The 16,709-nt window shown below is 38.0% G+C and overlaps 1 protein-coding gene across 1 annotated transcript in view; it reads right to left on the bottom strand.

The window, feature by feature from the left end:
- Positions 1-16,454, bottom strand: part of HMGN5 (high mobility group nucleosome binding domain 5) — a 35,333-nt gene extending 18,879 nt beyond the window's left edge. Inside the window, exons 1-4 of the mRNA XM_049766917.1 lie at positions 16,306-16,454; positions 14,138-14,167; positions 10,648-10,677; positions 9,980-10,045 (exon numbers count right to left, since the gene is read on the bottom strand). Of these exons, the coding sequence (XP_049622874.1) occupies positions 9,980-10,045; positions 10,648-10,677; positions 14,138-14,167; positions 16,306-16,320 (141 nt within the window). The 5' untranslated portion in view covers positions 16,321-16,454. The remainder of the gene's footprint in view (positions 1-9,979; positions 10,046-10,647; positions 10,678-14,137; positions 14,168-16,305) is intronic.
- Positions 16,455-16,709: the final 255 nt, after the last annotated feature.

The following is a 16,709-nucleotide window of genomic DNA, read 5'->3' as shown; positions in this document are numbered from 1 at the left end:
TTTAACAAAGTTCACCCCTGCCATTCAAGAAGCACCAAGAAATAGGAAAACCTTTCCCCTTCAAAATACTGAGCCAACTTATTTATTTTTTCTATCTTTATTTTTTCTTGTCTTACAATTCTTTCTTTTTTCTATGCATTCTCTTTTAAGACATTTTTCAAATTTATTTATTTTTTCTTAATTCAATTATTTCTTAAGTGTTCTGACCCATTCCATAAGGTTCAGTCCTCCAACTACAATCTATGAATAGATTTCTAAACATTATCTATAAGTGGGCATGAGTTTGTTTGCAGTGAACTCCACTGTTTGCCTAATCCATACTGTAAACAAGTAATGCCTATATTGTACATAGCCCCTCTTATATATTATCCCTCCTCCACCCATATAGGACTTCATCTATACTCTCTATTTAATCCTCTGCATCGTCAGTTCTTAACTCATTAGGAACTGAGACCAACCCACTGCCCCAACAAGCTGTCATCCTCTTGCCCCAGCAAGAAGCTACAACCACCACTCCTGCTGACTCATTCTATTCTGACTAATTCTCTGACTCTATTCTATTTTTTCTCAAACACACACCCAACATGGATTGGACATGCTACCAGAATCAGCTCCAGAAGGTCTTCCAACTAAAGGATACTACCCTAACCTGTACTCCTGCAAATCATCTCAATCTCAAGTAGACCATGGTGTAGGACGAAAATATGCCCTGGATCTCACCTCCCTAAAGACTCTCAAAATACTTAATGAGATATCTATATTGTCTATGTATATTTAATTCCTAAACAGCTATACCTCTTAGTGTTTCTATTCCCAAATGCAAAGGTAGCCTCCTCATCCCCTTTCTTCCTTTTAATTCTTATTTAATTATTTTATTTTTCTTTGTTCGGTTCTGCTTAACATGAAATTCTAGAAGAAAAATCTAGCCTGGAACAGAATACCTCAGGCCAAAATCAGGACACAAAGACTATATGGCCTGCCATTTATGCCCCTTAATGCACCAACAATATAATTTGGCATCGTTCCTTTTTACACACTAAATTGGGGAAAATATTTGTATAAAAACAAGCTCTTATCGACTAGGGATAAGAACTCACAAATTTTATAATACAGGGGCACCTCACACCCTGAACACTTGTCGTGGGAACTTGACTTACACCACATGACACTAGGCACTGACTGTCCAACCTCAAGCCCCATTATCCCAACCTTAGAATTGACACAGTTCCTTATACCATCACCAGGAACTAAACTCCCCTGGGGGAGTCCTAATACCACTCTGGCACCAACTTGCACCAGGCTAGGTATATATGACATCCTGACAACAAGGAAACAGCAACAACTTGATGTAAAGGCAGGTTCCCCAACTTCATCATCTAACGGTGAAATGAAATCAGAAAACACTCACCTTTTGACCCATGCAAAAACCATGATTGCTAATTACAGAATACTGACTGCAACAACCATGAATAAGCAGAACTTATGAAACCATAAATAATGACTCTATCCTAGATTTTATCTTAGGACCTGTGAAAAAAACTAAGATCTCTAGTTACAGAAGACTGACCTTGACAACCAAATCCGAGCAAAACTTTTCCTGACACCAAGAAAATAAAATAAAGGGGCCGGGCGGTGGCGCTAAAGGTAAGGTGCCTGCCTTGCCTGCGCTAGCCTTGTACGGACCGCGGTTCGATCCCCCGGTGTCCCATATGGTCCCCCAAGCCAGGAGCAACTTCTGAGCACATAGCCAGGAGTAACCCCTGAGCGTTACCGGGTGTGGCCCAAAAACCAAAAAAAAGAAAAAAAAGAAAAGAAAAGAAAAGAAAATAACCTCGGGTTTTGATGATTGAGCATGGCCATAGCTCAGCGGTCTCAAACTCGCGGCCTGCAGGCTGTTTGCGGCCCTCTGTTCAACATTTTGTGGCCCTGCCCTAGAGTAATCTTTATTTTTTGTTTTGTTTTAGTTGTTTAGGTCACACACCCCCAATGTTCAAAGCTTACTATTGACTTTGCACTCAAGGATCACCCCGACTTTGCCTCCTGCGGCCCCCAGGTAAATTGAGTTTGAGACCCCTGCTAAGCCTATAGTTGATCCCAATACAGTGTGCTTCAAGGATGGAGAAACCCTGTATATCTTAGGCCAAGGAAATTTCCTTTCTAATTTTCCCAGTTACTGTGTCTATGCAAAAATTTCCACACCAGCACCCCCTCCTAATTTTTCTTTTTTTTAATTGTTTTTTTTCTTTTCTTTATTTATTCTTTTAAATTTAAATTCAAGCTTCTACATAGGACTCATCCCGCTTTTTTTCTTTTCCACAGAACCATAGAACATAAATCAGCTTGTTCTGCCACATAATTTGAGAGAAATAAAAGGGGATAGTAACAGGGGCAAGTAGTCTCATGAACACTGAGTGTAAGTAAAAAAGATCAGCCCTAAATACCCAACCCAAAGTCAATGAATCAAGAGACCCAAAATACAACAAGCTATCCAGAAAAGGAACATGTTACACTATCAGTTCATGGGGCTAAGAGTAGAGACAGGGGAAGTATGCTGGTAACAGGGATGAAGGGAGGTCAACACTGGTGGTGGGAATTGTCCTAATTCACTGTCACTATGTACCTTAAATATATCTGTGAAAAACTTATAATAAAAAAAAAACGACGAAGAAGAAGGTCATACAACATAGCCAAGTAGGTTTCATTCCAGGAATGCAAGGATGGTTTAACATATGTAAATTAATCAACCATATCAACAAAAGGAAAAATAAAAACAATATGATCATATCAATAGATGTGTAAAAAGCATTCAGTAAGTTTCAACACCCATTCATGATTAAAACACTCAAGATGGAAATGGAAGGAACTTTTCTAAATATAGTCAAGGCCATCTACCACAAGTCAATGGTAAATACTATTCTCAATGGGGATAAAGTAAAAGCCTTTCCTCTAAAATCTGAAACAAGACATGGCTATCCCATATCACTCTTATTCAACATAGTGTAGCAGCCCTGACCAGTGGGGGACACTCGTCAATATGTGGGTCACTTTCTTGGAGGGAGCGCGTGCATAAAGGCAGACACACAAACACAGAACAAATAACAGGCACAAAAACAGACAAGAATGGAGGATTCCATTTATTGAAGCACGAGGCTTAGCTTAATTATCTTTTGTGGGCAGAATTCTGCACGTATGCATATAGATATGGCATAGATGCATTGAACAAACAAGAACACCTAGATAACAGGGCCCATTGCGAGTGGGTCAGAATGTACAGATAAGGGAACTTCAGATAAGTTAGACTCTATTTCCCAGGGTTAAAATAAAATGCTCTTATTGTCGTTATTTAAACCTTAAATGGTTACACTTACTTCTCAGAGCTCTCTGCTTTTATCAAAGTTCTAGGCTTGTTACAAACCTTAAATGTTTACACTTACTTCTCAGGGCTCCCTGCTTTTAGCAAAGTTCTCTGCTTGTTACCAGCTCCCCCCCCCACATCCTACCCACCTTCTTCTAATATAAAGCAAGATAAAAAAATTAAATTTCCTAACTACAATTGTGAGGATATATTGTTTAGTAGCTATCCTATATTCTAAATAATTCTACATATTTCTATTTAGTTGGTCAATCATCCTGATCCCGAGCATTTTATAATGTTCTCAGGGTTCAATGTTTTCCTTTGACAGGCTGCATCCTGTTCAGGTATTCTGAAAGACTATCAGGCTTCAGCTTCCCACATCAGGTGTTGTCTGTATATAACAAAAGCAGAAGGAAGTCATTGTTCCCATGGCAATACTAGGAAAAGTTTTCCAAACATAGGAATGTAGCCAATAAATTTTTGCTTAACAGAGAGGTCCAGGTATCCTTTTAAGGTCAGCCCACTTTGTATGGCAAGCACTGGATCATCCCATTTAACCTGTTTGGATTAGCTTTAGCACTTTTGTCATGTGAAGGTCTGGCAGTGTGCAGGCTATGTGTGCTGTTTATAAGGAGTTTCACCAAGGTTTATTGCCTATGGAATCCCACTGGCAATTGACGATACCCAGTTCAGGGGCCCATAGGGGTCGTATTCCAGGGTCTCCTTATAGGTCACTGTGCTTTATGCCAATGTGTAGGTTCAGCCTGCATGAATGATGTTTAGTGCTCTAATCCCAAATTCTCTGGGTCTGATTGTGCCTTTCCATAGTTAGTCAGGCCTTGTAGTCCTGAGATTCCAGCGGAACCAGTGCATGGCTCCACCAGAAGATCTTGGGATGGAGAAGGGAAACTCTATTAAGCAAAATGTAAAAGAGAAATCTTGTTTTTTGGATTTTTCCATATTGCCTTTTCCACTGACTTTACCTTGCTAATTTTGGCCCACAGGTCATGCAGTATTCCTTGGCATGCCATTTTAAGGGCCAAAGTTGGGGTAGCATACTATGACAGAATGTCTCCACAGTTGTTCCTTGGATGGACTTATCGTGGATTACACAGTGGTATTCACAGTCTCAAAAGGATCCATCGGGAAGCCTCTGTCCTATAAGTCTAAATGATGATAATGTACCTGAATGAGTTTTGAGAGTGATTCGTCAACTTGATGCTTAATAAATTTAGTTAGTTTTTTAAAAAGCCCATGGACCAAAGAAGATTAACAATAGGAAGCCAATGAGGGGGCCAAGGAAGGAGAGCAAAAGGGTAGTTAACCAACCAAACAGGTTCCATTCTCCTCCATCTTGTTTAATATTCATGACCAGGTGATGTAACTGATCAATCTTGTCCTAAATGTCCTGGCTATTATCAGAAATATTAAAGCAACACATGCCTTGTACCTTCTCACAGCCTTGATGATGAAACAGCAGCAAATAGTCTATGGCTGCTCTGTTGTCCAGGATGGCTTACCTCAACATAGTTCTGGACGTTTTTGCCATAGCAATTAGGCAAGAAAAATATATCAAGGGCATTCTGATAGGAAAGGAAGAAGTCAAGCTCTCACTGCTTGCAGATGACATGATACTATATTTAGAAAACCCTAAAAACTCCACTAAAAAGTTTGTAGAAACAATAGATTTTATAGCAAAGTGGCAGACTACAAAATTAACACACAAAAAGCAATGGCCTTCTTCTACACAAATAATGATAGAGAAGAAATGGTCATTATGGGGCCGGTGAGGTGGCGCTAGAGGTAAGGTGTCTGCCTTGCAAGCACTAGCCAAGGAAAGATCGCGACTGCGGTTCAATCCCCTGGAGTCCCATATGGTCCCCCCAAGCCAGGGGCAATTTCTGAGTGCTTAGCCAGGAGTAACCCCTGAGCATCAAACAGGTGTGGCCCGAAAAACCAAAAAAAAAAAGAAATGAACATTATAAAGACAATCCCATGCACATTAGTGCCACACAAGCTCAACTACCTTGGAGTCAACTTAACGAAGGAGGTGAAGGAACTATACAAAGAAAATCTGCTTCAAGAAATAAAAGAGAAAACAAGTAAATGAAGACACGTACCCTGTTCATGGATTGAGAACATTAACATCATTAAAATGGTAATACTCCTCAAAGCATTGTACAGATTTAATTCAATTCCTCTAAGAATACCCATGACATTCTTCAAAGAAGTGGATCAAATATTCCAAAAATTTATCTGTAATAATAAACACTCACAGATAGCTAGAGCAACCTTTAGGAAAAAGATGGGAGGCATCATCACTTTCCCCAACTTTAAATTGTATTACAAAGCTATAGTCATTAAAACAGCATAGTATTGGAATAAAGACAGACCCTTAGATAAGTGGAATAGACTTGCATATTCAGAGAATGTTTTCCTGACTTACAATTAATTGATCTTTGATAAAGGGACAAGAATTGCAAAATGGAACAAGGAAAGCCTCTTCAACAAGTGATATTGGGACAACAAGTGGTCAGCCACTTGCAAAAAAGGAAACTCAAACCTCCATCTAACACCATGCACAAAAGTCAAATCAAAATAAATTAAAGACCTTGATGTCAGGCCTGAAACCATAAGATATACAGAACAACATGTAGGTAAAACACTCCATAACATTGAGACTAAAGGCATCTTCAAGGAGGAAAAAGCACTCCCCAAACAAGTGAAATCAGAGATAAACAGGTGGGACTATATTAAGCTGAGAAGCTTCTGCACCTCAAAGGAAATAGTGCCTAGAATACAAAAGCCACTCACAGAATGGGAGAAACTATTCACCCAGTACCCATCAGATAAGGGGTTATAGTGAAGATATATAAGGTACTGCCAGAACTTAACAAGAAAAAATCTGACCCTATCCAAAAAAATGGGGAGAAGAAATTAACAGACACTTCCTCAAAGAAGTAATACAAATGGCCAAAAGGCACATGAAAAAATGCTCCACATCTCTAATCATCAGGGAGATGCAAGTCAAAACAGCTATGAGGTATCATCTCACGCCACAGAGATTGGCACACACCACAAAGAAAAATAACATCAGTGCTGGTGGGCAGGTGGAGACAAAGTAAGTCTCATTCACTCCTGGTGGGAATGCCTCGAGTCCAGCCTTTATGGAAAACATTATGAGATTCCTCAAAAACTGGACATTGAGGTACCATATGATGCAGCTCTACCACTCCTAAGGATATACTCTAGGAACATAAAAACACAACACAAAAAGGCCGTCTGCACACCTAAATTCATTGCAGTGCTATTTACAATAGCCAGAATCTGAAAACACAATGGAATACTCTGCAGCTGTCAGGAGAGATGAAGTCATGAAATTTTCCTACACATGGATGCACATGGAAAGTATTATGCTGAGTGAAATAAGTCTGTAAGAAAGAGATAGATAGAATAATCTCTCATCTATGGGTTTTAAGAAAAATAAAAGATATTATTGTAATCATACACAGAGATAATAGAGATGAGGGCTGGAAGGACCAGCCCACAATATGAAGCTTGCCATAAAGAGTGATGAGTTCAGTTAGAAAGATAATTACACTGACAACTATCATGACAATGGTACTGAGTGAAAGAAATAGAATGCCAAAAAAAAAAAAAAGAAATAGAATGCCTGTCTTGAATACAGGCATGGAGTGGGGGAGGAGAGGATTGCAGGGCATTTGTGGTGGGAAGCTTGCACTGGTGAAGGGGGTGTTTTTATAACTGAAATCCAACTAAAAACATGGTTGTAACCATGGTGCTTAAATAAATATATTATTTTTAAAAAAGAAGTAAAACTACATCTATATAGAAAATTCATGATAAAGGACTTAATATTTTACAATGGAGAAATGTCTCTTCAATGAACATTGTTGGAAAACAGGGTTGCCATTTGTAAAAATATAAAAACTAAACTACCATAAAACTATTTTATAAGGAGCCGGAGCACTAGAGGTAAGTCGTCTGCCTTGCAAGCACTAGCCTAGGACAGACCGTGATTTGATCCCCGGCATCCCATATGGTCCCCCAAGCCAGGAGCGATTTCTGATCGCATAGCCAGGAGTAACCCCTGAGCATCAAAGGGTGTGGCCAAAAAAGCAACAACAACAATAAAAAATTACTACATAAATATATAAAATATATGCATTTGAGTAATGAATCTGTTAGAAGACATTATAAGGAATACATTCCTTGTCTTCAGCTTCACAGATAAGTTTTATATAACTGACTAGAACAGTAATGGAACAAAAGCTAAAATACACAAAGTAACGAGCTTCTTTACAGCAAAATAAACTTGTATTCAAACAAAAGTGAAACGCTAGAGTAGGAGAATGATATTTGCACATCAAATGTTTAACAAAAGGTTAATATCCAAATATAAACTCATTTCTAATATCTCATTAAATACAACAGTTCTGAGGAGATATCTCTACAAAGATGACATAAGATGGCTAATAGTGGGGATGGCGCGGTGGCACTCGAGATAAGGTGTCTGCCTTGCCAGCGCTAGCCTAGGACAGACCGTGGTTCAATCCCCCGGCATCCCATATGGTCCCCCAAGCCAGAAGCAACTTCTGAGCGTATAGCCAGGAGTAATCACTGAGCGTCATCGGGTGTGCCCCCCCAAAAACAAAACAAAAAAAATGATGGCTAATAGTTAAACCAAATTATTTATGGGAAAATATAAGTCAAAATGAAATTATCACATACTACCTATGAGAATGGGTATAGTCTGAGAATGGGTGAGTCAAAACCTAGTTGTCTAAAACAAGTACTAGTTAGAATATCAAGAGAAGAGAATTCTTGTCCACTATTGGTAGAATGGATAATTAGCTTAGTCATTATAAAGAGTAATGTGGAGATTTCTCAAGAAATAAAAAGAAAATTCCATATGACCTAGCTATCCCACATGTGGGTATTCATCTGAAAAATGTAATTTTGAGATGTACATGCACAACCATGTTTATTGCAATATTATTTAAAACAGCTAAGAGTTAGAAACAACCCAAATACCTACTAAGTATAGTTAAAGAAGATATTCTGTGTGCAAATACACACAATAAAATACTATAATTATAAAATTAATTTCTTTATATTATAACACAAAATTATTATGCTCAATAAAATAAACGAGTTAGAAAAATTCTGTATGATTTTATTCATGTCATTTATAAATAAAATCAACAATAGATGAACAAAATAAAACAAAAGTAAATTTTTGTTTGTTTTTTGGGCCACACCCAGTGATGCTCATGGGTTACTCCTGGCTATGTGTTCAAAAATCGCTCCTAGTTTAGGGGACTATATGGGATGCTGGGGGATCAAACTACAGTCCATCCTAGGCTAGTGCATGCAAGGCAGATGCCTTACCACTTGTGCCACCGCTCCGGCCCCAAAACAAAAGTAAATTTTGTACACATTAAACCAATTAGTAGTTACCAGAGGGATGTGGAAAAAGGAATGAATTTATTGGGACAAAGTATCAAATACATGGTGAAAGACAGAATTAGACTTTCTTTCAGTGGTATACTTACTGTAGTATGTATACACAGGTTAATTTTTTAATGCAATGTTAATTCAATTTTTCAGACAATCTTTAGAATATCAATCACATATCAAAGTAGTTAAAATGTCTAAATATATTCACACATTTTTGCAAATGTCAATATAGGGATAAAGTAAAATACTAGATTATATTTCTAATGCATTTAACTATAATTTTATAGCATTGAAGTGTAACCTATATAAAATTAATTGCATCTATTTCAGGTCATGATGTCTATTTTTGCTATTATCCAACATAGCATTGGAAGTTCTAGTCACAGTTGTTAGGCAACAAAAAGATTCTATGGAGTTTCAAAATGAAAAAGAATTAATATATAACTATATAAATATAACATAATAATATGAACAAAAAACCCTAAAGACTAACAAAAAATTACCTAATACTCAAACCCGAATACAGCAAAACTGTGGGATATAAAATCAGAAACACTGTTCTTCTCTTCTATATTCAAATAATTTAGAAGAGAAAAAAATTTAAATCACATTGACAATTGTTTCCTTTTATTGGAATTGTGACCTCGTGATGATATTAACAGCATGCATATTAATTATTTTTCTTGTGATACACCGAGCTGAGCCCCTGCCTTGGAGCTTAGGGATCAGCAGATTAAAGAGTCGACATTGGGTTCCAGAGAATAAACCTGTGTTGGCTATGTATAAGACATGAGATTGATCTGCTATACTACATCTTGTACAGGGTATGCATATTTTATGGGACTATCCAAACAGACTTTTGTTTTGTCCCTATATATGAAAATGTCATGAAACAGAGGATGAATATAATGCAGGAACTGTGGGACATTGGTGGTGGGAATGTTGCACTGGTGAGGGGGGTGTTCTTTACATGACTGAAACCTAATCACAATCATATTTGTAATAAAGATGTTTAAATAAAGATATTATAAAATGTTCTATTTGGCATCATTTTATATATTACTAACTGAAAGCAAAATTGCCAGCTGTATTTATGCCTTTCTAAATGATTACTTCTAAAGAATAGCATTATGGAATACTTACCCTTGGAGATGAGGATCTTTTGGACTTCAATTCAGGTATCACAGGCACAGGCACAGGCACAGGCACCTGCATGAAAGAGAATGTGAGAAAAATACATATATTTGAAGAAACACCACTAACAATGGTGTTTAACCTCTTAATTGAAATTAATGGGTTTAATTCAAATGATCAATATAAGAACATTTCACCAGTGTGAACATTTTTCTCAAAATATAAAACTTGCTCTTGTGTAAAATATTGTTTTATTCGGCATTCTGTGGATTAAAAATAACATTTTATAATACATGAAAAGTTTTTTTTTTGTTTGTTTTTGGGCCACACCTAACAGTGCTCAGGGTTCTGCACTCAGAAATCATACTTCCTGGCAGGCTTGGGAACAATATCGGATACCCGGGATTGAACCAGGATCGGCCACATGCAAGGCAAGTTCTATACCCACTGTGCTACTTCTCTGGCCCCAATGAACAAATTTTGGGGAGGGGCCACCCTGGTGACCCTCAGGGTTTACTCCTAGCTATGCACTCAGAAATCACTCCTGGCTTGGGGGACCATATGGGACAACAGGGGATCAAACCGCGGTCTGTCCTAAGTTACCCCATGCAAAGCAGATGCCCTATTGCTTGCACCACTACTCCAGTCCCTGAACAGAATTTTTTAAGAATACTTACGGCAGATAGTCTTGCAGATCTTCTTTTTGGCTATAAATTAAAAAATATTATCAGTTAAGAGAATTATATATAAAAACTACAATGACATATAATGTGGTAAAATATTTTTCACTAATATAGTCATCAATGATAATTGTGAAATTATTAAAAACATAATGGAATTATAATATTTAATATTTAACTCCACTGGATACTATAAGAAAATAATATCCCAAATTAAAATTCTAAAGCTAGCTTGAACTGCCTCTGCTACTGCTGTGAACCTATACAAAGAAAACTATAAAACCCTGCTTCAAAAAATAAAAGTGGACATAATGAAATGGCAACACATACCCTATTCATGGATAGGGAGCATTAGCATCATTAAAATGGAAATACTCTTCAAACCATTGTACAGATTGAATGCAATTCCTCTAAAGATATCCATGACATTCTTCAAAGACATAGATCAAGCACTCTAGAAATTCGTTGGGAACAATAAACACCCAGAATAGCTAGAGCAACCCTTAGGAAAAAGAAGATGGGAGGTATTACTTTCCTCAACTTTAGGTTGTATTACAAATCAATAGTCATTAAAACAGCATGGTATTGAAATAAAGACAGACCCTCAGGTGAGTGAAATATACTGGAATATTTAGAGAATGTTACGTTGACTTACAATCAATTAATTTTTGATAAAGAGGCAAGAAATGCAAAATGGAGCAAGGAAAGCCTCTTCAACAAGTAGTGCTGGGACAACTGGTCAACCACATGCATAAAAGCAAACTTGGACCTCCATTTAACACCATGCACAAAGGTCAAATCCAAATGGATTAAATACCTTGATATCAGACCCCAAACCATAAGCTTTATAGAAGAACATAGAGATAAAACACTCCATGACATTGAGATTAAAGGCATCTTCAAGGAGGAAACAGCACTGTCCAAACAAGTGGAAGCAGAGATAAACAAATGTGACGTTATTAAACTAAGATGCTTCTGTACCTCAAAGGAAATGGTGACTAGGATACAAAGACCACCCACAGAAATGGAGAAACTATTCACCCAATACCCATCAGATAAGGGGTTATGTAGAAGATATACAAGGTACTGACAGAACTTCATTAAAAAAAATCTAACCCTATCAAAATGGGAGAAGAAATGTATATTTCCTTAAAGAAGAAATACAGATGGCCAAAAGGCACATGAAAAAATGTTCCACATCACTAATCATCAGAGATATGTAAATAAAAAGAACAATGAAGTACCATCTCATGCCACAGAGAGCTGGCTAGGATGTGGGAAGAATAAAACACTTATTCACTAATAGTGGGAATGCCTCTAGTCCAGTCTTTCTGGAAAATATTTATATTCCTCAAAAAACTGAAAAATGAGCTCCCATATAATCCAGCTATACCACTCCTAAGGATAGACCCTAGGAACACAAAAACGCAATACAAAAATGCCCTCTGTATGCCTATGTTCATTGCAGTGCTATTTACAATAGCCAGAATCTGGAAGCTCAAAAACAGATGAGTGGCTAAAGAAAACGTGGTACTTCTACACAATGGAATACTGTATAGCTGTCAGGAAAAATGAAGTCATGAAATTTTCCTATGGACATAGAAACTATTATGTTGAGTGAAATGAGTCAGAGAGAGAGAGAGACACAGGATAGTCTCACTCATCTGTAGATTTAAGAAAAGTAAAGAAACGGTATGGTAATAATACCCAGATACAATAGAGATGAGGTTTGAAAGGACCTGCCCATGATATGAAGCTTGCCACAAAGATTGGTGAGTGCACTTGGACAAATAACTACACCAACAACTATCATGACAATTGTAGTGAGTGAGAGAAAAAGAATCCCTATCTTGAAGACAGGCAGGGGGTAGAAGAGGAGGGAGAATGAGAAGATTGTTGGTGGGAAGGTTGTATTGATGAAGAGGGTGTACTGTTTTATGACTGAAACCCAACTACAAACATGTTTGTAATCATGGTGTTTAAACAAAGATATTCATTTAAAAAATAAAACTCAAATTCTAGACTAAATGAATTTATGAATAGTAACTGTGCATATTTAAACAATATAGCCTCTTCAAACAAACCTAAAAAGGCAAGTCACTTTTTAAATATTTTATTTTATTTTTTAATTGCTATATTTAAGCACCTTGGTTACAAAATCGTTCATTGTTGTGTTTCAGTCATTCAATGTCCACCATCCTTCACCAGTACACACTGTCACCAATTCCCTCTCACCACCACACCTCCACCCCCTTTTGCTCTAGGGCAGGCAATTCGCTTCTGTTTTTCTCTTTCTTTTATGACACTGTGGTTTGCACTATTGTTGGAGGGGTGCCTTGAATGTTAGTTTGAATTCTTGTCCAGTGATCAGTTCCAACTATCATTATCCTAGTAGACATTTCTCTACTCTAGCAACGCTTACTGCTTTTTGTGGTAAGGTTTCTACCCCAGACCGGACCTTCTGACCTTTGTCTATTGTCATGGGTATTATCATATTACCTCTTGTTTCCCTAATATCCCACAAATAAATGAGAATATTCTATGTCTATCCCTTTCTCTCTGCTCATTTCACTCCAGCTATGTATAAAAAAATTTCATGACTTCATTTTTCATAATGACTGCATAGTATTCCATTGTGTAGAAAAACTCGTTTCTTTAGCCACTCATCTATTGTCAAGCATCTAGGATGTTTTTAGATTCAGACTACTGTAAATAGTGCTGCAATGAACATAGGAGTAGAGAGAGCATTTTTGTATTTTCTTTTTGTGTTCCTGGGGTAGTTCCCTAGGAGTGGTATTGCTAGATCATATGGAAGCTCAATTTCTAGTTTTTTGAGAAATGTCCATATTATTTTCCAAAAAGGCAGATCCTTTGCTGAAAGAATATAGCTCTCTTCGGAGGGCAATGGGGACAGTGGGAGAAAAACTGGGAACACTGGGGGTGGAAAATGTGCACTTGTGAAAGATATTGTACACTGTATGACTGAAACTCAATCATAAACAACTTTGTAACTGTTAAAAAAAACTATTATGAACAACCTTGTAAATCACAATGTTTATAACAATTAAGAAAGAGGCTTTTTCCAAGTCTTCACAAGCATAATAAGGTCTTAAGTTTGTAGTTTTCAATACCCATTATATTTCTTAAAAAGTTCATTAACATACTAAATTAATATTCATACATTATAAATGTGCTAAATAGAATCTGACTTCTTGGGGGGGGGTTGGGCCACACCGATGACACTCAGGGGTTACTCCTGGCTATGGGCTCAGAAATCATTCCTGGCTTGGGGGACTATATGGGATGCTGGGGGATTGAGGGGGATTGAACCGCAGTTCGTCCTAGGCTAGTGCGGGCAAGGCCTTACCACTTGCGCCACCACTCTGGTCCCTAGAATCTAACTTTTTATCTGCTTATGTGTCTCAAGTTTACAAAATTAACCTTTTTATAAATCATATTTTACGATTCTAAAATTAAGTACACTTACCTCCTGTTTCTTATAACCTTGATCTGCAGTCTTTAAAAAGAAGAAAAAACAAGGTCATTGATATAAACATCCTTTTAAAAATTTGCCTATGATTACAAAGGTAATACTGTTTATAATATTTTCTTAGATTTTCTTACATTCTCACTTTACTAATCACACAATCACACACTAGTCTCTTATAGAACATATGCTACATATTGTACTCTAGAAAAGTGCAGTGTGCCATGATACAAGAAAATCATATATTTTAAGCTAACTGAGACAATTACATAGTTGACTTCAATCTTTGGGGAAAATTATGTTTCCTAAAGAGAAACCTTTTTAAATACTTTTGTTGTTTTGAGGCGACACCAGGCAGTACTCAGGACTCACTCCATGTTGTATACTCAGGGTTAACTCTAAAGCTCAGGGTACCTGAGACTGTACAGGATTAATGTAAACCTTAACCCCTGTACTATCTCTCCAGGGAGCTTTATCATTTTAGAATAAAATTATGCATCAAAATAAATTAAAAAGGGTGCAGGCAGAAGAAAAGAGAAGTTTCATGAAATTTCCCTGTTTGGGTTTGTGTTTAACATGCATTGATTGAACTTATTCGAACTTTGTTGACTGGACTTCAGGAAAGTTAGTTCTACACGCAGAAACTACAAGCCCCGCAATGGTTTGGAGGGACGTCTTTGTTAAAAAGTAAATACGTTTTCAGCGAATTTTAAAACTTACTTGCACTAACTGCTATAACGTTGTTATCAGTACTGTAAAATAGCAAGACTCGTTGTACAAGCTTAGAAAAGTAGTTGTGGAAGCTCATGGAGGAGGATGGTAATTAGAAACCATTGATTTCCTTAGTTGAGAAGCTCTCTACCCTGACAATTATGCTACAGCAAGTTTCTTTTGGCCTTAGAGTACAGAGAAATTTCTATTTGCTCCTGTATTTTAAGTACTAGGGAAGATAGACAAGAACAATATTAAAGGAGAACTGGAAAGAGTACAGCAAACAGGATGTTTGTCTTGCACGCGGCCGACCAGAGTTCAATCCAGGCACCCCAGAGCCCCGGACAGGGAGCCAGAAGTATGAACCCTGAGCACTGCTTGGGGTGTGACTACTGAAGGCTCCCCACCCCCCATTAAAAACAAAGGAAAGAATTATACCAAAGCAACCATAAAGTCTTACATTAGTACAGAGTTTTATAATTTTATTAAACAACAGACATTGCCTTATTTCACATATACGGGACTGTATCGTCTCCGTTGCAAAAACTGAGAGTGAATCTATTTTGTCTCCCGGAGAGGAGCCTTGGATTTTGAAGGGGGAGTATATACAGATCTGAGGACCGAGAATAATTTGGACTAATTCTGCACTTCTGAAGCGCTCTCCAATTTCAGTAATAGTTGGGTTTTTTGTTGGTTTGTTGGTTTGTTTTTGAGAGAATTATCTTAGGTCTTTAAATAAAGAGCTTGAACAACCCAGATCACTCAGCCATAAAGTTGCTAATTACAGTGGCGAATATCCCTCGTCCCGGACAATTTGAAGTCTGCGCCGCCTAACGGCAAGGGAATACCACTGCAGAGCCATCAGGCCAGACCAGAAGCGAGGAGGGAAGGGGGGAGGGGGGAAAGGGAAAAAGAAAACGGTAAGAACAAAGGCAAATATGGAAGAAAGGCCGGCTTTCGTTCCCTCAAACGGCAGGATTCCAGGAGAAAAGCTGGATGCCGCCGAGAAAAGTGGTGTCTGGAAGTGTAAAGGGTCGAGGTTTTCTCCAACAGTGTAAACGGAGGAAGGGGGTGGTGTGGGAAGCGACAGCATAGCTATGGCTGTTTTTAATTCAGCATGAAGACACCTCTCGGCAATTTTTTTCTCTTAAATAAAAAAAAAAGCTGAAAGCAAACTACTAGTTGCGTAGGAGACCACCCTACACCTTACTCTCAACGTTCTTTGTCCTTTCTTCCACTTCCACTTCACTTCACAAAATCTAACTTGATGCCGAAAACGTTCATTTAAATAGAGAGGGAGGGAGACGGCGAGCGAGGGCGAGGGAACCAGAGAGAGTGGGTACGGGGAGGGAGGGAGAGGGAGAAAAAGAAAGGGAAGAAGAAACATTCTTTTAAAAGCTGCTATTAAGAAATCTGTATTTCCATCTCTAATTCCCCTTATATTCCCTTTCACTTACCTTTCTTTTGGGCATTGTTGCTGCTCTATAGGGGAGCTTAACAATTAACAGTAAGACACTGAAAGCTGTTGCTGCCCGCCTGCACCTAGAGCAAGTAAGTTTTCAATGAACTAATTGCAGCTTGACCTGTACTTACGTTAATGGCAACATTAAACGTACCGAGACGCAATCAAATGACGTGAGTGGTTAGCAAGAGCGAGAGCCAAACTGGAGTGACAGACTGTCAGACCAATACGGAGAGTTGATTGGTACAGAGGGGAGTGGCACAGTTTTGTCCGCAGAGCTTGCAAGCTCCTGCTCTGACCGCTAGCGACGTGAAAGTGATTGAGAGGCAAAGGGTCCAAGCATAAACCCGTGGGGAAAGCTAGAATTGTCTCGATTGTTTTATTTTTTTTCCTTCCCTA

The sequence above is a fragment of the Suncus etruscus genome, chromosome X (genome assembly GCF_024139225.1).
Source record: "Suncus etruscus isolate mSunEtr1 chromosome X, mSunEtr1.pri.cur, whole genome shotgun sequence".
Lineage (NCBI taxonomy): Eukaryota > Metazoa > Chordata > Mammalia > Eulipotyphla > Soricidae > Suncus > Suncus etruscus.
The sequence above is the reverse complement of the archived record's forward strand: the minus strand, read 5'-3'. Positions and strand labels throughout refer to the sequence as shown.